This window comes from Emys orbicularis, chromosome 6 (genome assembly GCF_028017835.1).
Source record: "Emys orbicularis isolate rEmyOrb1 chromosome 6, rEmyOrb1.hap1, whole genome shotgun sequence".
In the NCBI taxonomy this organism is placed as follows: Eukaryota; Metazoa; Chordata; order Testudines; family Emydidae; genus Emys; species Emys orbicularis.
In genome coordinates, this window is record NC_088688.1 from 5,904,205 (window position 1) to 5,928,605 (window position 24,401).

At 42.8% G+C, this 24,401-nt stretch overlaps 1 protein-coding gene across 1 annotated transcript in view; it reads left to right on the top strand.

Annotated features, from left to right (window-relative positions):
• The window catches only part of KIAA1328 (KIAA1328 ortholog), a 256,881-nt gene that overhangs the window by 11,149 nt on the left and 221,331 nt on the right, over positions 1-24,401 (top strand). The window contains 2 exon segments of the mRNA XM_065406501.1: positions 3,279-3,373; positions 18,648-18,763. Of these exon segments, the coding sequence (XP_065262573.1) occupies positions 3,279-3,373; positions 18,648-18,763 (211 nt within the window).

The following is a 24,401-nucleotide window of genomic DNA, read 5'->3' on the forward strand; positions in this document are numbered from 1 at the left end:
GGCAGAGGGTAGGAGCAACGTGGCTGCAGAGTAGCTCGGGGAGGGACACCTGAACACACGCTGCCGGATGTGCGCGGCTCTGCTAATCAAGTGTGTGGCACTTGATTCACTTCTGTGCGGCCACGCGACTGCACAGCTTAGAGGGAACACGGACCCTTGGTAAATTGTTCCAATGGTTAAATAGTTTTGTTAAAAATACATGCCTTCTTTCCAGTCTGAATTTGTCTAGTTTCAACTTCCAGCCATTGGATTGTTTTATACCTTTTTCTCTTAGATTGGAGATCCTATTATTAAATATTTTTTCCCCAGGTAGGTACTTATAGTCTGTAATCAACTCAACCCTTAACCTTCTCTTTAATGAAAATCCATCGAGCTCCTTGAGTCTGTTACTATAAAGCGTGTTTTCTAATCCTTGAATAATTCTTGTGGCTCTTCTCTGAACCCTCTCTAATTTATCTACATTCTTCCTGAATTGTGGGCCCCAGAACTAGACACAATATTCCAGCAGTGGTCACATCAGTGCCAAATACAGAGGTCAAACCACCTCTGTACTCCTACTCAAGAATTCCCATGTTTATTCATCCAAGGATCACGTTAGTCCTTTTGGCCACATAGTCACACCGGGAGCTCATGTTCAGCTAGTTATCCACCATGACCCCCAAATCTTTTTCAGACTAACTGCTTCCCAGGATAAAGTTCCCCATCTTGTAAGTATGGTCCACATTCTTTGTTCCCAGATTATACATTTACAATTAGCCTTATTAAAATGCATGTTCTTTGCTTGTGCCTAGCTTACCGAGCATTCCCGATTGCTCTGAATCAGTGACCTGTTCTCTTCATTATTTACCACTTCAATTTTTGTGTCATCTGCAGCCTTTATCAGTGATGATTTTGTTTTCTTCTAGGTCATTAGTAAAAGTGTTAAATAGCATAGGGCCAAAACCAATCCCTGTGGGATGCCATTAGAAACTCACCCATTCAATGGTGATTCCCTGTTTACAGTTACATTTTGAGACCAGGTGTGCCATTTTATTTTTATACCTTTTTGGTTTTCAGTCAAAATGTCATGCCTTACAGAAGTCTAGGTATATTACATCAACAGTATTACCTGTATCAACCAAACTTGTAATCTCTTCAAAATTTTTTTAGTTAGACAGGTTCTTTCTCAAAATAAACCCATGTTGATTGGCATTAATTATATTACCCTCCTTTAGTTCTTTATTAATCGAGTCCTGTTTCAGCCATCCATTATCCTTCTGGGATCGATGTCAGACTAACAAACCTATAATTTTCCGGGTCATCCCGTTACCCTTTTTAAATATTGGCACAACATTAGCTTTCTTCCAGGCTTCTGGAACTTTCCCAGTGCTCCAAGACTTATTGAAAATCAACATTAAGAGTCTAGCAAGCTCCCATGGGCAACTCTTTTAAAACTCTCGGATGCAAGTTATCTGGGTCTGCTGGCTTAAAATTGTCTAACTTTAGTAGCCGCTGTTTAACATCCTCCTGAGATACTAGTAGAATCGAAAGAATGTTATATGATCTGACTACATCATCTGATGATAATCAAAGTTTAGAACTCTCCAATCTTCTACTCAAGCATATAGGAACTTGTAGGTTTTATTACATGTATGTAAAGATCTAGCACACTGTAAACACATTCTTGAGTATTTGCCATTACTGCCACTTAGTTTGATTTCTGTTTTATTACTACCAAATTCTTGGAGCAAATAATTTGGATTAAAAATAATTCAATCTCCACCTCTTCTTTGGATCGCTTTGTATTCCATGTAGGTTCTTATACTGAGCTCATCTCTGTAGTATGAGAATGCCTGGCACAGGCCTTGGATAAAATCACTAGCTATTTAAAGTTGTTCTTTTACTAAGTAAGGCCAAACTTAGAGTTCAGTGGAAGAACCCAGGGAAATATCCACAATTATATGTAGGCTTTGCAGAATTCAATTTTTTTTTTTAATATAATTTTTACAGATATTGTCTCTTTTTAAGGACTTATTTAGATTTTTACAATTTAATATTCAGTTGTGAGAAATTAAGTACAGGTAAGACAATACTTATTTAATGACAGCAGATGTTGAGAATAAAAAATGAATGTTTTATAATTGTTAAAACAAAGTGTCAACCTCACATGTCAATATACAAAGTACACCTCTGCCCCGATATAACGTGACCCGATATAACATGAATTCGGATATAACGTGGTAAAGCAGCACTCTGGGGGAGCGGAGCTGCGTACTCTGGCGGGTCAAAGCAAGTTCGATATAACGCGGTTTCACCTATAACGCAGTAAGATTTTTTGGCTCCCGAGGACAGCGTTATATCGGGGTAGAGGTGTAGATACCCTTAAATCAAACTGTATGCTCTCAAATGATGTTTTCCTTCCCTATCTGTAAATTTTGATCATTGATGGAAATATTTTTTCACTGGTTTGTATATGCACAGTGAAATCAACATTTACCAATAATAGTCTAATCCGTCCAAGCCTAATTAAAAGTCGATTCTTACAGTATCACTGTTATTGTCATTACATATAAACTATAAACTGTGTACGCCCTCTAGTGGACATGGGTACCAAATGCATCCATTTATTTAGGTGAAATATAGGAGTGGACTGGCTCAAAGAAGAAGAAAGCATGGTAGATTAGATTTAAAAATTATCTTGTTTGTGGGGCAGGATTGGCAGTGGTTGAGAAGCAGTTGAGTATAGTGTAGATTTTAAATCTAATAAAAAAGAACTGACACTGGCTAGTGGGGTGGGGGTAACTCAGTTTAGTGTGTTTCTAAATAAACAAAACACAATGGAGCGAACAAGATTCCTATCCTGTTATCGCCCTGATCACTGCTTGTATGTTGCAGTCCTGTTGCTCTCTATGACTCCTGTGTTTAGCCACACAATGAGTTCCTGCAGTCACAATACAAATATAATCCTCGATTTGTAGGCCACCAGTAACCATTTTGATTATCTGGTTGAATCTCCTGCATAACACGAGCCAGAGAACTTCACCCAGCAAACCCTACATTGAGCCCAGTAACTTGTGGTTGAATTAGAGCATGTCTTTTTTAGAAGAATCCACCACAAAATGTGGTAAATTGTTCCAATGGTTAATTACCCTTAAAGTTAAAAATAGGCACCGCGCTTCCAGTCTGAGTTTGTTTAGCATCATTTTCTAACCATTACATCCTGAAATATTTTTAATAGCTTCAGAAATACTTGTTGTGTATAAACTATTGCATTTTAAAATGCAGATTTTACTTTTCAGGTCACTAATGAAGGCGGAGTGAAGAGTGCTTCTTTAAAGGATTTATGTCCCGAGGACAAGAGACGCATTGCCAACTTAATTAAAGAACTTGCCAGGTGAGAAGAAGCTTCACCGGAAAATGCATTATGTTTAGGGAGAGTCATTCTTTGAGTTAATGTCAGACATCTTAGAACTTCATCTTTATTAAATAGACATAAGCATAAAGTGATTGCTCTTGCTGGAAGAGACTTGAGCAAGAGGAGACCCAGTAATGTTCCTTTACCCCCCTTGACCAAAAAAATGATAGGCGGCACTGAGCTATTAGGCCTTTATCCTGCAAATTGCAGGAGCCTGTTCACACAGAGCTAGTTACAGGATCATGGCTACACTGGCAGATGTAGAGTGCTTTGAGTTAAACCAGCCTTTGTAGCGCACACTAGGGAAAGCGCTGTAGTCTGTCCACGCTGACAGTGCACTGGTGTGGCCACATTAGCAGCTCTTGCAAGGGCCACAGAGAGCAGTGCATTGTGGTAGCTATCCCAGCATGCAAGTGGCTGCAACATGCTTTTCAAATGGGGTGGGGTGGGGTGGAGTGTGATGGAGTATGTTGTGTGTATGTGTGGGGGAGAGAGAGTGGTTTTTTGGGGGGCTGAGAGCATGTCAGCATGCTATCTTGTAAGTTCAGACAGCAGCAGACCTCCCCCTCCCCCCCCACTTCTCTCTCTCTCACACAGCATTCCACAGTAATGGTTGCTTGGTTGCTTTGTCTCGGAGCACATAAGCATGCCAGCTGTCAGAAACGGAGCTTTCAAAGGGCATATCCGCATTCCTACAGCGATTCAAAACAATGACAAGAGTGGCCACTTGACTTAAGGGGATTATGGGACATTTCTGGAGGCTGATCAGAGCGCAGTAATGCAACACCTCGTTCACACTGACGCTGGGGTGCTCCAGCGGGGGTGCATCAAACGTTATTCCACTCGCTGAGGTGGAGTACCAGGAGCGCTCTAGCCACGGAGTCAGAGCGCTCTATGTGCCTTGCCAGTGTGGACGGGTCGTGAGCTAGTGCGCCTGGGGCTCCTTTAATGCGCTGTAACTCGCAAGTGTAGCCAGGGAAAATTGGTTTTGTAATGAGCCAGCCACTCCCAGTCCCTATTCAAGCCCAAATTAAAGGCTTGTTAAATTAAAGGTGTTAAGTTTGCAAATGAATTGTAGCTCTGCAGTTTCTCTTTGGAGTCTGTTTTTGAAGTTTTCTCATTGCAGGATGGCTACTTTTAAATCTGTTCTAGAATGTCCAGAGAGATTGAAGTGTTCTCCTACTGGCTTTTGTATGTTACCATTCCTGATGTCTCATTTGTATCCATTTATTCTTTTACATAGAGACTGCCTGGTTTGGCCAATGTACATGGCAGAGGGGCATTGCTGGCACACGATGGCATATATCACATTAGTAGATGTGCAGGTGCATGAGCCCCTGATGGTGTGGCTCATGTGGTTGGGTCCTCTGATGGTGTCGCTAGAGAAGATATGGGGACAGAGAAGGCAACGGGGTTTGTTACAGGGATTGATTCCTGGGTTAGTGTTTCTGTGGTGTAGTGTGTAGTTGCTGGTGAGTATTTGCTTCAGGTTGGGGGGGCTGTCTGTAAGCGAGGACTGGCCTGTCTCCCAAGGTCTGTGAGAGCGAGGGATTGTTTTCCAAGATAGGTTGTAGATCGTTGATGATGTGCTGGAGAGGTTTTAGCTGGGGGCTGTATGTGATGGCCAGTGGTGTTCTGTTACTTTCTTTGTTGGGCCTGTCCTGTAGTAGGTGACTTCTGGGTACCTGTCAATCTGTTTCTTCACTTCCCCAGGTGGGTACTGTAGTTTTAAGAACTTGATAAAGATCTTGTAGGTGTGTGTCTCTGTCTGAGGGATTGGAGCAAATGCGGTTGTATCTTAGGGCTTGGCTGTAGACAATGGATTGTGTGATGTGTCCTGGATGGAAGCTGGAGGCATGTAGGTAAGTATAGTAGTCAGTAGGTTTCCGGTATAGGGTGGTGTTTATGTGACCATCACTGTACAGTGTAAATAAGCAATCTGTCCCCTCTTACATGTTTTAACCCCCTCCCCCCTGTGATTGAAAAAGATTTGAGTCTCCTCACCACACAAAGATGAAAAATGAAATGAAAGAACTGAGTGAGTCACCCTATTTTAGTTTCCATTTAAAAGGAGGGAAAGAACACTTTGTAATGTTACGTTACGCTGAAATTTAGGATGTACCTTGTTTCTTCCATGTATTAAAGGCAATTGGTGATGATCACCAGCATTGCATACTTATAATCTTTAAAAAGTTGTATTGAGTACCTGCTTGTTTGCTCTTGATGGTTAAACAAAACAAAAAAAATCAGATTTTTTTGCTGTGTAAGCATTCTGGGGCAGGGTCCATGTGTTTGTACTGCCCCAGGCACCATTGCACCTTAATCCCGATTTGAGCCTCAAGCTGCTACCATAACATAAATATTAAAGAATAATACGGAGACGATCATAATCCCTTTACTTGATGTTGAGCAGCCACGTGTGCTCAGTGGAGAGGTCTGTTGCTAGTGAATCCCAGGCACTTGACTTTCCCTAGGAAGCTTATTTTTCTGTCAGATGGTAATATCGATAGTTCATTTAGGAAAAATAAAACTTTATAATGGGAACAGTCAGGTTCTAAATAAACAGTTTAAAAAATCTGCAGATCTTATCCCCTCGACTAACACTTCAGGTTAAAACACATACTGCGTGGGTCTTTAAATGTGCATAAGTTACCTGACTGTTTGAACAAGTGCACCATTTTTTACACAATCTTCATTATAGGGCATGCATTCTTTTGGAAATCCTAGTTACACTGTCAAAGACTTCATAATACAATAGAGGTCACACTCTTTTCAATTTAAAAAACAAAACAACCCCCCCCTTTGAAAGTTTATCCTGGAATCTGCTCCGTACCTAATTGTATGTTTCAGTTGTGTGTTCTCACTGGGCTTCTGGCATTTTTTCATAGTATTCTATTTTTTTTTTTTTTCAAAGAAAAGAACACTTTGTAAAATTTCTTGCATTCTTCGAGATGAAAAATGGTGTTCAAAATATGAAATCATATTTTTGCCTAAACATTTTTATATGTCCCTACAAATTATAAAAATACTTCTTCAGCTGTTTTTAACCATAGATTTCAAAATGCTTTGCAATAGTGAGCAAGCATCATTAGCCTTGTTTTCTCAGATAGAGAAACTGAGGCATGGAGATGAAGTGATGTCACCCAGTAAATCAGTGATGCAGCTAGGAATGTTGTCTCTTGATTTATTCTCATCATCCACTGGAATACTTTCCTCCTAATAACTTGTTACAGATTTTTGCTATACAGTCTTTTAGTAAACTTCCAACTCTTTATTTTTAACTACTCCATGTGTTAGAATGTCTAGTTAAGGCTCTAATGAAGAATAGATTGCACTGAAGCCTGCTTACAAATGGTCAAATGTTGTAGCTATTCTAGATGCTGGCCCCAATGTTTGATGTATAGGTGTATAATCTAATAATGAAAAAATGCTCTATTACATTGTTACTCAAAATACACTGCTCCCAACTGAATTCCAATGCACTAACTCATTTAAACACGGGATTCTTTGAAAGTCTCCGATGCTTTGATTTTTCCCTGAGGATAGATTGATATTTCTGCCTGACATTTCTCTGAAGAAAAATAGAAAGTGCAGCAACATTAATTTGGAAAGGTAAAATTAGTGGAACGCTATTATTTTATATTTAGTTCTCTTTTATTTTTAAACCTAATCATATTTTTATTGGATGTAATTAAAAGTCCTTTGCAAGAGTGATAGGAAAGTTAAACTCTAACGCCTCTCATCTCATTCGCTTTTTAAAAAAACTCTCCATAATTTGATATTTCATAGTAGCAAAAGAACCAGCAAAATACTGAAAAATTTCCAGATAGAATTTGCAGTAAACAATAATAATAATAATAATAATAAAATAAAAACCTCATTTGGCCAGAGAGAACTTCAGAAGTCCTGATTGTGCCACACTGTATGCATGGAAATGTCATGGTAGCTGAGAATAATTCCTGCACGTTTATCACAGGATCATGGATGGAAATTGTTTGGTCAATAACTGCCCATCTCAAGACAAACTGAAGGAAGGGATAAAATCCTGGCCATACTGAAGTCAGTGGCAGAAATTCCATTGATGCAAGTGGTCAGAATTTCACCTAAGATTTGCTGTAATAGCTCAAGTTATTGACCCATCTCATTGGGTATCTTGACTTTTCTGCAATGGTTTATGACTGGTGGAGCAACTGGAGATTGTCTTCATCTCTTTACCCTTGCAATTTTGTATGTGGGAAAGTGTGTGTGTGTGTGTGTGTGTGTGTGTGTGAGTGTTACTCCTGAGGGCATTCTGTGCCAAAAAACTCTGCACACAATATTTTAAAAATCTGCAAAATTCTGCAAATTTTATTTCTCAAATAAATGTGGATGCTCCAGCTTGGCATTGGGGAGCACAGGCCACTGGCTGCACAGAGGTGGGAGATCACTGTGCGGCTCCCCCCGGGGCACGGACTCAGCAGTGAGACTGGACCCAACCCTGACACAGTGCAAGAACTAGGCCTACTTCAGAAACAGGTGCACCCGGTATGGGCAGGCAGGCTCAGCAAGGCAGAATCCAAGTGTGGAGGGGCTTAGCTTGGGGGAATTCAGGTGTGGGTTGAGAGGGTTCTGTGTGGGACAATCTGGGTGCGGGCAGCTCAGGGAGGGATCCTGGGGGGATCTGGATACACAGGGGATTGTTGGGGGGGTTCTGGCTGCAATGGGGCTCTGCAGGGGGGTCGAGGTGAGAGTAGTTGTCTGGGTGTGGGGGGCTCAGTGGGGTGGGGATCCAGGTGTAGCTGGTTGGGTCTCGGTACGGTGGGGTTCCCGGGGCGGGTGGCTCATCAGGGTGGTGCAGGGGGAGTGGGGTTTGTCAGGGGGTTCTGGGTGCGAATGAGGGGGTGAGTCTCAGTGGGAGGGTCTAGGTATGAGGGGATCTGGATGCACGGAGGTTGGGCAGATGGGGGAGCAGCTCCCTGTACAGTGATCTCTACCCCTGCAGCTGAGGAGTTATGGGTGCAGGAAGCATGGGGGAGGGAAGTTTGCAGAGCTTCCTACAGCTGGGGGAGAAATCTGGGGGTGGGTCTGACTTGGCCCCGGATGCCGTGCACAGGAAGAGGAAGTCCCGTTCTCCCCAGCCCAGCCAGGACTAGCAGCTGAGCCCAGTACAGGATAGGAGCCACTAGCGGGGTCTTCCCCAGTCCCGCCCCCTGCCACACAGCGATTTATCTCTCTGCCGACTGCCCTGGGCACCCAAAACATACTGCTGGTGAGGGTCACATGACTCCTCTTGTGGCTTCCTTTTGCTTCCCCATCAGAAAGTCATTTTTCTGCGGGGAAGCAAAGAAATATGTGGGGGACATAAATTCTGCATATGTGCAGTGGTGTAGATTTCCTGTAGGAGTAGTGTGTGTGTATTCCTTCCAGACTCTGCTGAAGATTAGCTAATATACTGAAACATGGAAGAGGATTATTTTTACCTTAGTTTGACTAAGTTCTAATGTTGTTAGCTATAATATTATCCTATCCTTTGGAAAAATTCCAGCTACAGTATTTGCTTCCAACCTGTGCTGCAGGGAATTTCAAGGGTTGACCACACACTACCAATTAGGGACTTGATGAAATTGAATTTTAAGACCGGGTTGAAAGAAGGAACTCAGTCAGATCCCTTCTAATCTTCTTTTTGAAGCTAAATAATTATACTTTTGGCACTCTTCTGTCACTTGTAAATCCTAGTCATCTCTTTGTCTTTTTCTGAACCTATCCAAACTTTTTTACATCTTAAGGTGAAGGGTCATGAACTGGACTGGGTGTTCCAAATGAAACTGGTTTGTTGTCGGCTATGTCACATCTTCTGTACTTTATGTGCCTTTTAAATACATCCAATGCCCTCTTCACGTTAACTAGAGAATCTGGATGGACTCATCACTCCGCTGTCCATAGTGACTGATGCTAGACATTCAAAAGGTTTTGCAGGCACCGTGTGGCTTTTTTTTTTCATGTTCCAGCTGGGGCTCTGCTCATTGTTAATTCCTTGAGGAATTTCAGAGCTGGGGTTAGTCATAGCTAAGTTACCAGAGTGCTTTATGTACTGAACAGTGCAAGTGGGCTATGATCATTGGGCTGGCTGCTCCATGGGTGTTTTAAAAACACTCAGAGGTTCCTATGTACTCTCCTTCAATGTCTGGCGTAGTGGATGGGGGTTGTATCCTTTGAGGACTCCCAGGATGGACAGCTTCCATGAATAGGGAGCATCCTCACTAGGAATATGATACGTGTGACGCCAAGCGGTAGTTCACAGCTGTGGTAGCAAGATTTGCTGATTCCTGTCTTTACACTCACCCCCCAAATTCTTCTTCCCTGCCCTCACAGTTTGTGTGTGGAGCCAAGGAATTCAGTTGTATTTTGGGTGAGTAGAAGTATCAAATAAGATGCATATACCATGCAGATTCATTCATTAGCAGTCCTACTCCTCACAGCACTGGGAGGACAAGTACCTGATCTTTCTGTTTGTCTTCTCTCAGTTGACAGAGGGCACCCCTAGAAAATCGAGCCCCTCACTCTTTATTAAATCTTCAGTTAAAGGCAGAGCACTGGTATAGTGCCCCCGGACACAAGTGTCCAGAGGCCGTTTGGCCGTCTCAAAATGAGATTGAAGTGTCTGCATCCAACTGGAGGTACATTACTATACACACCTGAAAAGGGTGACAGAACATTTCTGTATGTGCATAGCATTGTCACAGAATGTAGAATGCCCTTGCCTGACTCGGCAGATACTGTATAATGGAATTCATGTCCCCAAGGAGCTCCGAATGGAGAGTTTGCTGTGCCTATGGGCTAAGGAACAGCCTGAGGATGAAATCCTCCCCCTGTTGCATCTTTGTTAGGGGATATGAGGATTCCTAGCTGGGGAAACAGGGTAGCCGAGTCTGAGATATTCATCTGCTTTCTCCGTGTGGTTCACCAAGCATGTGGATTGGGTTGTTGGGCGTGGATACCTTGGCTCTAAAACCAGAGATGCTATATGGCAGGGGTCGGCAACCTTTCAGAAGTGGGGTGCCGAGTCTTCATTTATTCACTCTAATTTAAGGTTTTGCGTGCCAGTAATACATTTTAACGTTTTTAGAAGGTCTCTTTCTATAAGTCTATAATAATATAACTAAACTATTGTTGTTTGTAAAGTAAATAAGGTTTTTAAAATGTTTAAGAAGCTTCATTTAAAATTAAATTAAAATGCAGACCCCCCCGAACCGGTGGCCAGGACCCAGGCAGTGTGAGTGCCACTGAAAATGAGCTTGCGTGCCGCCTTTAGCACACATGCCATAGGTTGCCTACCCCTGCTATATGTGGTAGAGAGAAAGAGAGCCTGGAGCACTGGGCCTGGTGCAAGACCTGTGACTGTGAACCAAAGTCAGGCAATGTATTAAAGCAGATGCTTACAAGTTTACTGTCTGGTACATGAACTTAGCAAAGGTACTGCTAGTATTGCTAAAACACAGGCACTCCTAAGAAGTACTAGGCACTGGGTAAGTATGTGAACACATTCCAAAAGGTACCTCCTGACCTAGCACAAGATAAGAGGGTTTGACAGAAGTGATGAATAGACACGGCTTAAATTCTCATAGATTGTTTCCTGGAGGGCTCCTCAACCCCACCAACATGCTATAAAAACTCCAGGGCCTAGCTGGTACTGGATGACTGAGGACTCAGTCATTCAGAACCAGTTTCTGGCAGTCAAAGGTTTAGGGTCCCCTTCATTCTGCAAGACCCTTAGTAGAAAATTTGCAGGACCTTATGTAGTTGGTAAAGTTACCAAGTCTGAGCTAAATTTAACAGGTATCTTGAGCAAAGGTTTTTTGTATCCTGTGCCAAGGGGTTTGAATGTAAATTGCACAAGAAGATAGATTGCAGTTGTAGCAGTAAGCCTTGAAATTGTTTTATTGGTTTATTGTCTTTGTTCTCAGCCAGTAATAATGCATTTTCTGGTATGAACAATGGCAACATTGTCCAGAAGCTATGTATATTAGGAGGTGGGATGATAGAAGTGTTGTTGCCCTTTGCAGGTTCAGCTGTCTTTCTGACCCCAGTAAGAAGAAAAGACTGGTGAAAATCCTATTTCAAAACACCACAAACTGAATAAAGTTTTTTATTTTTTATATTTTTATTTTTATTTTTATACCTGCCTCTGGAGATTTCCATTACTTGCATCTGAAGAAGTGAGGTTCTTACCCATGAAAGCTTATGCTCCCAATACTTCTGTTAGTCTTAAAGGTGCCACAGGACCCTCTGTTGCTTTTTACAGATTCAGACTAACACGGCTACCCCTCTAAAGTTTTTTTTAGTTTGGCAGCAAAGTCCTTCCCAATACCAATAAAAACCATTTGTTATTTCCAAGGGAAGGCAGTACAATAAGTAAGTAATAATCTCATTGAGCCTTGTACGGGATGTGACATAAATCCAGCATAATCTGACAGAGCACTTGTATTCCTTTTCCTTGACTTCCTTTTGCTACCTCTTGTGAGTAATAATGTCTTCTGTATCTAAGGGTATGTCTACACTATGGGATTAATCCGAATTTATATAATTCGAATTTTGGAAACAGATTGTATAAAGTCGAATGTATGCGGCCACACTAAGCACATTAATTCGGTGGTGTGCGTCCATGTACCGGGGCTAGCATCGATTTCCGGAGCGTTGCACTGTGGGTAGCTATCCCATAGTTCCCGCAGTCTCCTCCGCCCATTGGAATTCTGGGTTGAGATCCCAATGCCTGATGGGGCCAAAAACGTTGTCGCGGGTGGTTGTGGGTACATCCTCCCCCCTCTCCAGGGAAGCAATGGCAGACAACCGTTTCACGCCTTTTTCCTGGGTGAACAGTGCAGACGCCATACCACGGCAAGCATGGAGCCCACTCAGCTCAAGACAGCAGTCATGAACATTGTAAACACCTCGCGCGTTATCGTGCAGTTTATGCTGAACCAGAATCTGCAAAACCAGGCGGCGAGGAGTAGGCTACGGCAGCGCGGCGGCGAGAATGATGAGGACATGGACATGGAATTCTATCAAACCGCAGGCCCCGGCGCTTTGGAGATCATGCTGTTAATGGGGCAGGTTATAGCCGTGGAACGCCGATTCTGGGCCCGGGAAACAAGCACAGACTGGTGGGACCGCATAGTGTTGCAGGTGTGGGACGATTCCCAGTGGCTGCGAAACTTTCGCATGCGTAAGGGCACTTTCATGGAACTTTGTGACTTGCTTTCCCCTGCCCTGAAGCGCCAGAATACCAAGATGAGAGCAGCCCTCACAGCTGAGAAGCGAGTGGCGATAGCCCTGTGGAAGCATGCAACGCCAGACAGCTACCGGTCAGTCGGGAATCAATTTGGAGTGGGCAAATCTACTGTGGGGGCTGCTGTGATGCAAGTAGCCAAAGCAATCACTGAGCTGCTGCTATGAAAGATAGTGACTCTGGGAAATGTGCAGGTCATAGTGGATGGCTTTGCTGCAGTGGGATTCCCTAACTGTGGTGGGGCGATAGATGGAACCCATATCCCTATCTTGGCACCGGAGCACCAGGGTACCCAGTACATAAACCGAAAGGGGTACTTTTCAATGGTGCTGCAAGCACTTGTGGATCACAAGGGACGTTTCACCAACATCAACGTGGGCTGGCCGGGAAGGGTTCATGACGCTCGCGTCTTCAGGAACACTACTCTGTTTAAACGGCTGCAGCAAGGGACTTACTTCCCGGACCAGAAAATAACCGTTGGGGATGTTGAAATGCCTATAGTTATCCTTGGGGACCCAGCCTACCCCTTAATGCCATGGCTCATGAAGCCATACACAGGCAGCCTGGACAGGAGTCAGGAGCTGTTCAACTACAGGCTGAGCAAGGGCAGAATGGTGGTAGAATGTGCATTTGGCCGTTTAAAAGGTCGCTGGTGCTCGTTACTGACTCGGTCAGACCTCAGCCAAACCAATATCCCCATTGTTACTGCTGCTTGCTGTGTGCTCCACAATCTCTGTTAGAGTAAGGGGGAGACCTTTATGGCGGGGTGGGAGGCTGAGGCAAATTGCCTGGCTGCTGATTATGCGCAGCCAGACACCAGGGCGATTAGAAGATCACACCAGGAAGCGCTGCGCATCAGAGAAGCTTTGAAAACCAGTTTCATGACTGGCCAGGCTACGGTGTGAAAGTTCTGTTTGTTGAAAACCCGCCCCCTTGATTGACTCATTCCCTGTAAGCAAACCACCCTCCCCCCCCTTAAATCACAGCTTGCTTTTAAAGGAAATAAAGTCACTATTGTTTAAAAATCATGTCTTCTTTATTAATTGATTATAAACATAGGGAGAGAACCGACAAGGTAACCCGGATGAGGTTTGGGAGGAGGATAGGAGGGAAGGAAAAGGCCACTGAAAAAATTCAATATAATGTCAGCCTTTTGGTTGGGCTGTCCACTGGGGTGGAGTGGGAGGGTGCACGGAGCCTCCCACCCCGCGTTCTTACACGTCTGGGTGAGGAGGCTATGGAACATGGTGAGGGGGGAGGGAGGTTATACAGCGGCTGCAGCGGCACTCTGTTATCCTGCTGCCGTTCCTGAAGCTCCACCAGACGCCGGAGCATGTCCGTTTGATCAAGCAGCAGCCCCAGCGTTGCAGCCTGCCACCTCTCATCTCGAGCGTCCCTCATGACCTCACGTTCACTGGCATCTTTCCTGTACTTAGATACCGTGTCCTTCCACTCATTCAAATGAGCTCTTTCATTGCGGGTGCATTCCATTATTTCCGAGAACATCTCGTCTCGCGTCCTCTTTCTCCACCGCCTTATCTGAGATAGCCTTCGGGACGGAGGAGGGAGGCTTGAAAAATTTGCAGCTGCTGGAGGGATGGAAAAAAGGAGAGAAGTTTTTAAAAAGATACATTTTACAGAACAATGCTTATACTCTTTCACGGTGAAAAACACTATTCACATTACATAGCACATGTGATTTCAGTACAAGGTCGCATTTTCCATCTTAATATTGAGTGCCTGTGGCTTTGGTGTTAGAGATCACAGACGCAGGTCCGGGTAACAGAATTTGGCTTGCATGCGGCCATGGTAACCCATTGTCTTTCGGCTTCTGCGCCCTCCTTTCCCACATACCAAGCAAAGCCCATTGACTGCTGCGGTTTTCCTGTTAACCTTCAGCAGCAGAAAACAAACTAACCCCTCCCCCCCCATCCAATTCTCTGGGATGATCACTGTACCCCTCCCCCCACCGCGTGGCAGGTATCAGGGAAGATCCCTGCTAGCCAAAGGCGAAAAGCTCAGTGTTCCCTCCCTCCCCCCGCGCTTGGCTAACTGCAAGGAAGGATTTCTTTTCAGCCACAGGCAAACAGCCCAGTAGGAACGGCCACCTCTGTCCCCTTAATTAAATTCCCGTATTTCAACCAGGTTAGCATGAGCGATATCACTGTCCTGAGGATTACACAGCGAGATAAAGAACGGATGTTGCTTGAATGCCAGCAAACACCGGGACCATACGCTGCCAGGCTTTGTCATGCAATGATACCAGATTACTTGCTACTAGCATGGCGTGGTCAAGTGTCCTACCATGGAGGACGGAATAAGGCTGCACTGCCCAGAAACCTTCTGCAAAGGCTTTTGGAGTACCTCCAGGAGAGCTTCATGGAGATGTCCCTGGAGGATTTCCGCTCCATCCCCAGACACGTTAACAGACTTTTCCAGTAGCTGTACTGGCCGCGAATGCATCCCAAGTCCTCAGGGAAATTAATCATTAAAAAACACTTGCTTTTAAACCATGTTTTATATTTTAAAAGGTAAACTCACCTGAGGTCCCTTCCATGGGGTCATGGTCTTGGGTACTGGCTTGGGAGGCTTGGGAGGGTACTTCAGTCAGGCTGAGAAAAAGATCCTGGCTGTTGGGGAGAACGGAGTGCTGGGTGCTCTCCGCAAGCTCGTCCTCCTCCTCCTCTTCCCCGTCCGCAGAATCCTCAGGTGTGGCTGATGAGATTACCCCCGCCTCGGTATCCACGGTCAGAGGTTGGGTAGTGGTGGCGGCCCCCCCAGAATTGCATGCAGCTCAGCGTAGAAGCGGCATGTCTGCGGCTCTGACCCGGAGCGACCGTTTGCCTCCTTTGTTTTCTGATAGGCTTGTCTGAGCTCCTTGACTTTCACGCGGCACTGCTCTGAGTCCCTATTGTGGCCTCTCTCCATCATGCCCTTGGAGATTTTTTCAAAAGTTTTGGCATTTCGTCTTTTCGAACGAAGTTCTGCTAGCACTGAATCCTCTCCCCATATAGCGATCAGATCCAGTACCTCCCGTACGGTCCATGCTGGTGCTCTTTTTCGATTATCGGACTGCATGGGTATCTGTGCTGATGAGCTCTCTGTGGTCACCTATGCTCTCCCGTGCTGGGCAAACAGGAAATGAAATTCAAATATTCGCGGGGCTTTTCCTGTCTACCTGGCTAGTGCATCCGACTTCAGATTGCTGTCCAGAGCGGTCACAATGGTGCACTGTGGGATAGCTCCCGGAGGCCAATACCATCGAATTGCGGCCACACTAACCCTAATTCGAAATGACAATATCGATTTTGGCGCTACTCCGCTCGTCGGGGAGGAGTACAGAAATCGATTTTAGGAGCCCTTTATTTCGAAATAAATGGCTTCTTTGTGTGGACGGGTGCAGGGTTAATTTGATTTAACGCTGCTAAATTCGAATTAAACTCTTAGTGTAGACCAGGCCTAATGTGCTCTTTATGGACTGTCTCTTGCTTTGTGGTACATAAGCATATACTGCCACGTATCTTGTGACATCGCTTACTGCTCTGTCATTTAATGCACAAGATACGTGGCAACGTGTATCAAAGAGCACGACTGAACTGCCTGTGCATTGTACTGTGTGTTAAATACCAAGTGCAGTGCAGCACATGAACACGATGCAGACAATACAAATAAAAAAAGCACAGAATGTAGAGATGGGCAAAACCCATTCGATTTGGTTCCTATCCTCTTTGGCCTATACAGAATCATTCCCTACAGTGCATTTTCTAATGCTTTGTCCAGTTTGAATACTTCTGTGGTAAATTAGTGTGGCCCTGTGCTCGCATCAGTTGGTCCAACCTTGTTTTGGTGTAGCATCACCCTGGCAATTAGCAGATGATCATCGTCCTTTATGTCCCCTCATTGCAAGTGCTGTCACCTTTTTTCTCTTCTGTTCCTTTTCTCATCACCTCTTCTGCTCCCCCTCCCCCCTGGTCTCATTTGTGTGTATAGTTGCTTTCCTTTCTATTGTTTGTTCTCTTCTCCTCTCTTGCTTTGTGGTTCCTCCTCCCTGTTTCCTACTTGCCGGAAAGCTACATGCTCCTTGGAGTGCAGGTATCTACTACTGGCTGTATGGAGCTAGGCCATGTGTGGTACTGCAGCTGAAATGAGTGCTGTAGGTTCAGAAAGAAGAAACTAATACTGGTGAGCTGCAAAAGCCTGAGCCTAAAGTGATGTTTGCTGCTCCTGTAGCTAGTTGCATTAGAGCTCTCTGTGGGAGCAGGGTTGGATGACAAACATATGTTGACTTATTCACAGCCATAGGAACAAATATTAATGGGACCTGGGGGTGGATTCAGGGTCATGTAGCTTTCTCCACATTCATTGCATTCCTCCTCTGGTGTGTGCATCCCCCACGTGAACCAGTCTTGTGGTGGATCTAGATTGGTGAACACCATCACTGTGTAGAATTGTGTAGGACAAGAAAATGGGCATAGGCCCTTTGTTGCTGGAATGGTTTGACACCACAGTCATCTCTTGCTATGTTGATATAAAAAACGGCACTTAATGGTTAGCTCTGGAGCCTCAGATTGCCCCACTGTAAAGGTGGTGTACATACACGGTCAAATCATCCCCTTATACTTTTATTTTCTGGCCTTGGGTTTGGAGAGCAGGGATTTGAGCTTTAGCATCAGCCCTGTCAGGTAGCTACTTTTCATTCTGTACAATCTTTGTTTGAGCTATAGTTGGAGGGGGGTTGGAGCCTGGCAGGTGTCTCCTGGCCATGGCATTTTGCCTCACTCCCACTGTGGATTTTCCTGTATTGGAGAATGCTGACCCAATCAACATTTTTGTGGCTGCTCCCTGAAATGTTGAAATACCTTCACGCCTCATATTGGGGTGCTACATGGATGACAGAGCCTGTTCCTGATTTCCCTGAAGATCTTGGGACATCAGTGAGTCTGGCAACCTATGTCCCAAGGAACAGGCCCTCCTTCTTGCCCCAAAACCACCTCCTCCAAGTAAAGTAAGCTGAAACGTCGTCAGTTTCTTGGCCTTTCTACACATTGCGATTCGATCCCGTTATCTTCCTCATGGCAGCTGTGGGTCTGAACATTGGTAAAACACTTTGAGATCGTTCAGCGAAAGGAACTACAGAAGTGAAGAGCATTATTTATGTTGTTTATCCATCTGAAGCAAATAGCATTTTTTGGAGAGCTTTTACAGAGCCAAGGGTTCCAAGCCACATTTTTAGCATAGGTAGGAGTTGTTTGGGGATAGTCTGTGGGTAATAATCTTCAGCCTACACGATGCCAGAATAATTTGGGTGTTTTCCCCTTCTCTTTGGAGTTCGCTTTGGAATGAAAAATAAAGTATCATTGCAAACCTTGCTTATGTTGTCATGTTTTAATTGCTGTCCAGTTATTTATACCAAGCAACAAGATACAAGGCCTCAGGGCCAAGACACAAGCAATTGCTCATGTATTAATACCTAAGCATTTGGCAGAAGAAAATCTGGTGTCTATAAAACTTTTTATTTGGTGAAAAGATGTGCAAACAAACAATGTTTTGCTTGTAAGATTAGAAATGGAAATATGTTCTTAAACTTTCTGTCTTGGGCCCTGATCCTACAACTGGATCTGTATGGGTAGGCTCTTTACTCTTGTATGGACCTCAGTATGGCTCCATTATGGTCACAAGGGTCAGTCTGCATAGATCTAATTGCACAAAGCTTTGGGTCCTTGCTTGGTAGTTTACATGGAGCCCTCTTCCCCGCCCCTCCATGAGACTAACCTACTTGAAAAGTTTTCTTGCATAAAGTCACATGTATATTTCACTTCAAAGTTGGGGGAAATTGCCCGATGAAGGCCTAAATTGGTTACGGGCAGAGGAGGTGGATTGGTGCCGGATAAAGTTTCCCTGGAAAGATTGGAAATTAGGCACTGTGGTTGTGGTCATGTATTTTATTTCGCTCTGACAGGGCCATTGGTCTCTCTCTAATCGTTTCAGGGTAAGTGAGGAAAAGGAAGAGACAGAGGAGCGACTGAGAGCAGAACAGGAGTCATTTGAGAAGAAGATCAGACAGCTAGAGGAGCAGAATGAACTTATCATCAAGGAAAGGGAAGATATCCTTTTTAAAAAAAACAACAACACAATGTGTGGGGGGATTCACTGTCTGAAATAACAAGTGAACTGCAGAGAAATAATTGTTCTAATTTATAGCAGGGAATAAATCTGCATGTGCTGCCATTCAAAAGCAATCAGAGATGACTTGTCAGCATGTGCTGCTGGTTCATTTGAGCTTGAAACTGCCATCCAGCTGTTCCTGTGATGTTGTTTTGCTATGAAATAGATATTTGTCAACTACAAACGACAATAAGGAGTTTCTACATTAAAATATGGTTATAGATTTTTTCACTTAATCCTGTTAGAGGGTTGTAATTGAGGGCTAAAGCTCCTTTCATATGACTTTCCACTACTTTCAGTGTCCAGAGACAGAATTTACACTGAAGGCATTAAAATAAAATAAACCTTAAGATCAGGGGTTTGGCCAGCTCATACTGGCAGAGGTTCACAAAGTAGTATGAATGGAACCAAACATTTTAAAAAAAGAGTAATGGATCCAAATTATGCAGTTTAGACCTATATTAAAAATTGAAAAACCCATTTGGGTCCCAATGCTGGACTGTGATCTGCACAGATCCATGCACTGGGGTCCGCCTGCATGGATCAGATTGCAGGATCAGGGCCTTGGTTTATAACTAGGTTGAGCATACAGGGGACCTCTGAAATACGTTGGAGCCTTGGTCTGTCTTGTATTCCATCGCCCAAATCCTCGTTCTTACACGTCTGCCTTTCTACTTTAAACCTTCAGAAGGCTAACGAACAATCCCAACAGGGAACACAGGAGAGGGTTTGATTAATACAGTGGCATTAATTTTGATAAAAGAAACTGTTCTCTGTACTGAATGATATACAGGCTGACAAGATTTGCTGACTATGATGTAGCTGCTGAGAAATATCAAGACACGTGTTTGTGCCACAAAATACAACAAATTTGCAAAGACTATTCTAACTTCAGACTTGGCTTCAGTGGGACCATGGTTTGTACTTTTGCATTGATTTCAGTAGGGTCAGGATTTTGTGATAGAGTGTTCTAGTTCTTGGGTCTTAATATGCTTATGAATTTAAGTGAGATTCACGCTCTGGGGGAATATTATCTGTATTGGTGAATATGTACATGTAACTTCCATTAATGCTAATGACTGTTAGTCATTGGGAAGGAAATATACCCCCCACCCCTTTTTTAAAAAAAAACCTTTATCAGAAATGGATTGTTCAATCATAAACATCTTTTCCAGGAGAAGTCTGGCAAAGATGGCAGACTGTTAATACATGCAGTTTTACACTATATAAAACTATAAAACCTATGAACATAAAACAAGGATATAATTTAAAACAATATAATTTTAACTATGGGAACAGTTATCCATCATACATGAATGATTTAAAATCTTCCACATAACTCCGATCAGTTAATTTCATACCTCTTGAAGTCTGTTCCAGTGCCTAGGAGCTGTTTAAAAGACTTACTGAAGTTGAATACAAATTCTTGTTATTTGACAAGTAAAGCGATACCACTTCAAGTTGTGTTCAAATGCACGGGGAATTTATTTGCATAGATGATACCAGGAATATAATAATTTAAAGAGAACCTCTGAAGGCTGGTAGACGCAAAATTTGACCTACCTTGTTCTTTTTTAGAAAACTTAATGTAATTAGCTCTGTACTAACAAACCATTGTATTCAGCTGAGCACTTAGAAGTGCCCTACAATAGCAAGCTAATCTCTCTAGTCTGTTAGAGGCAAATATCAAACCGACTATAGTTTCAGCCTTCCCTGGGGTTAATTTGAATATCAGAAAGAAACTACTGTGGAACTTATACATTATCTTGGCTTTCTCTTTATAGAGAAATGTCTTTATTTTCTTAGAATCAATAACTAGTTCAATGAGGATGCACTTTACTATGTACTAAATGGCTCAATTCTAAGGTGTAGAAGTTCAGAGGGAGTTCTGGAGGACCAGGCTGTCCGAGCACTGGTGTGTAAATGAGCCAGATTCTATTTTGACTCAGGGTTGCATGCAAGAAGCTGAAGGGGAATTCACACTGAATTACACAGAATTAGTGAGTTACACAGAATTTTGTATTGGGCTTTGAGCAGTTTCTCAGAATAGGGAGAAATGGACTTATGTCTTTATTAGAATCTGGTTCGAACCAATCTCATGACTGATCACTACTATTTGGTTAGAGAACTATACAAATCAAAACCTTTGAAAACATGAGACTAAAAGCTTTTTCTACATACACCGGTACCTTGATATAACGCGACCCGATATAACACGAATTCGGATATAACGCGGTAAAGCAGTGCTCCGGGTGGGCGGGGCTGCGCACTCCGGTGGATCAAAGCAAGTTCAATATAACGCAGTTTCACCTATAACGAGGTAAGATTTTTTTTTGGCTCCCGAGGACAGCGTTATATCGAGGTAGTTTAGTACTTAGTATTGGAGGAAGTACTTAGTGGCCAAGGCTTGAAAACACATTTCAGTTGAGTACTTTCCATTGGTGAATAAAATTGAACAGATGACAGCCCTGCCCAGTTCTCTCTCTGAATCATTGGCAGAGTAAGACATAAAGTTCGCAATCATAAGAGGGCAAATATTGTAGTCAGGGCTGGTAGCACCACCTATTTTTAAGGTGGTCTGGCACTACCCATTATTAAACCCTCCTTTCAGTTGCTTATAGCTTTGCCAAACTCTCTTTTTTTTTTTTCCTTCCAAAAGCTGGGGAGGAGGTGGCCTCATTTTCCCACTAAGACACTGCTCCTGGCCCAGTTGGGGAACATCTCCTCTCCCCTGATCTTTGAGACTTGGATGTAATCTTTTAGATAGAAGTCTGATAAATGTTCAAGTCCTATGAAGCAGATACTTGCTATCAGTAATTTAGGGCCCAAATATGACCTACTTCCAGACACTGGGGAGATAGCCTCTGTATTATAAATATCTTTTTAAAGACTACTATTTCTCCTATAGCGATGGGCACCTTTGAAAAATGTACAATAATATTCTGTCATTAAGAAATAAGTGGCACTATTATTGCAATACTTATTAAACCAATGTTTGTTGCTCTGTGGCCTCTCTTGCTGGCTCAGCTGCAGCAGATAAAATTTGCTTTTTCTTCTCATGATGCTAAGGCATAAACATGGAGGCAAACCAACTTCAAGATTTTTGTGAGGGTGAGGACTGGAATCAACATTCCTCAAATGTAGGGGAGGGGAGAGGAAGAACCTTTGTATAATGAAACTTCTTCTGGTTCTAGACTGTAGGAAGAAAATTTGTTTGACAAGAACTCTTATTCCCTGCTCAAATGATCAGTGTTTGGAGGAAAAAAATGGTTTCTTAGTGGATGCTAAGTTTCCAGACTGAATTACTCCTTTCCATTTCTCCTTTATTTAAAATATTTTTTGCCCATCAACCCTAGAGACCTCTGTTAATTTTTTTACATTGGGAGTGTACCTGGATTTTTTTACATCTCTCAAATTATGACAGAACATGATCTGTTGATTTGAAGCAGCAGTCAAGTTTACATAACAAATCCTTGTCAATATTAATTCAGCTAATGTAAGACTTATCTCTAGTGCTGTGTGCGTTTATGGTTTTTAACACTAACTGCTTAAGGCTATTTTTTCTTACTGACTGGTTTCACAAAAGTTTAACAAGTACTTTACTATCAATATTACATTGTTATAGAAACATTGTTTTAGGAAAGGTGAGATTCTAGAATATTAACTTGCTCAAAGGATGAATAGATTCGCTTCTTATGTGGTATCATCTGAAAAACCTTTAATGAAATAAGGTTTCTAATATAATCACAAAACTATGCATTTCTATAGCTCTCGTGTGAAAAGCACTAAATTATCTGCCCAACACCTCCGGAATGTAGGATTAGCAATTTTCCAAAGGAACATCCTAAAGAAGTTAAGTGACTTGCTCAATGCCATTCACTTAATTGGTGGGAAGAGCAAGAATCGGTGTTGAAGATTTTCTGATCCCACCCTGTGTTGTGCTTCTCTAAATCTCATAGATTCCGCCTTCATTTTTAAGATAAAAGGAAAATAAATTGACCTTTATCCTCCATTTCCCCAGCCCTGTTTCGGATGATCCCATATAGAGAATTGTGCGTTGCACAAGAAACAGAGGATAATAAAGATGGAGCCCTTACACAGAAGCCTCTGCCAACCCAACATAATTTTTTTGTGTTTTGGGGCCTAGTTGTCAGATATTTGTGCATGCAATTGCATTCCTAATTTGCATGCTTTGTGACTGCTACAGGAAATGGTCAGAGGTGCACATGACTGTTTATGAAATTACCTGATTTGAGTGCACAGCTGTGATAAGTGCACATGCGAATAAGCTGTGCAAGTTTGCACATGCCTCTGACAGTCATGCCCTCTAGCTCTCCTTCCTAAAGTTCATACCTAAGTTGCACGTCTCTTTCCCCCACTCTGTCTAGCCTTTCAGGAAAGAGATGAAAGGCAAGAAGGAAAAGACCTGAAACAGAAGAGGGACTGCTTTTTGCAGGAGTTCACTGGGAGCTGCTGGGTACTCAGCACTTCTGAAAGTCAGGCTGCTTATTTATGTATCAAATAAGGAGTTAGAAACGTAACTTCAGGCATCAATTTTTGAAAATCTTGGCCTTTGGCTGTAACTTTAACTGTCCGGAATTCAAAAGAAATCTCTAATATTGGACCTCACCCTAACCTGAATCACTTTTTTGAGCTATGTTACAGAGCTTATTTGATAAATGGATGCATTTTCAGCACTTCAGAGTGAATTTCCCCCACTGGTTATTAGAAATTCTTTAAAGAGAGGTATCTCAGAGAAAAACCTGATGTCAAGGTTTTTGTTACTCTTTGTCTAGATTTAATAATACTGAAGTTCAAATCCACTGTTGCAGAATGACTGGAAATTAATAACTTTTCCCTCATTTCTGTTTTTCAGTTTAAGGGAACTGAGTAGCCATAACTTATACTGTTCAGTGCTGATTGATATTTTTTTTGGTTTCCTTGTTTTCTAATGTATGGATACATGCTACAGTGATATAAGGTGTTTGATGATGAGAAGATGATGCGGGGGGGGGGAGGGGAGAGAAGGGGGAAGAGCAGAAACAATGACAAATTAGTAACTCCGCATTCTCTGTCATTCATAGTGCCTCAGTCTTTGAAGGTCCTTCCCTTAGTGATGATATTGGCTTGCCACTAGTAAATATTTCCAAGCAACCATTATGGTCTATTGGATAAAAGCTCAGCGAATTAAAAAGTCCCTGAATATTTATATGCTAGACCGTAATGGCAGCACCAGTTAAATAATATATATATTTAGGAACTTGTTATATGTATTTAGGAACTTCTTAAACGTATAAGAATCAGTCAAGGACTACTGGGTAAATAATACGTTTTGAAATTTTTATGAACTCCTAAACTAACACCAGGCACAACCTACATTAAAATAAGTGTTTAAACATATCAAAGCCTGTAAATTCATTTAAAGCTGAATGTTTAGTCTTAATTAAACCCCTCTTGCTGATAGACTGCAAATAAATGCTTTAGAACAAAAGGTGATCACGTTGTCTGTCACTGGTGTTGCAATGTTTAGGATTAACCAGGGGAGTTTAAAGTCTGACTATCAGCTTTAACTATGTA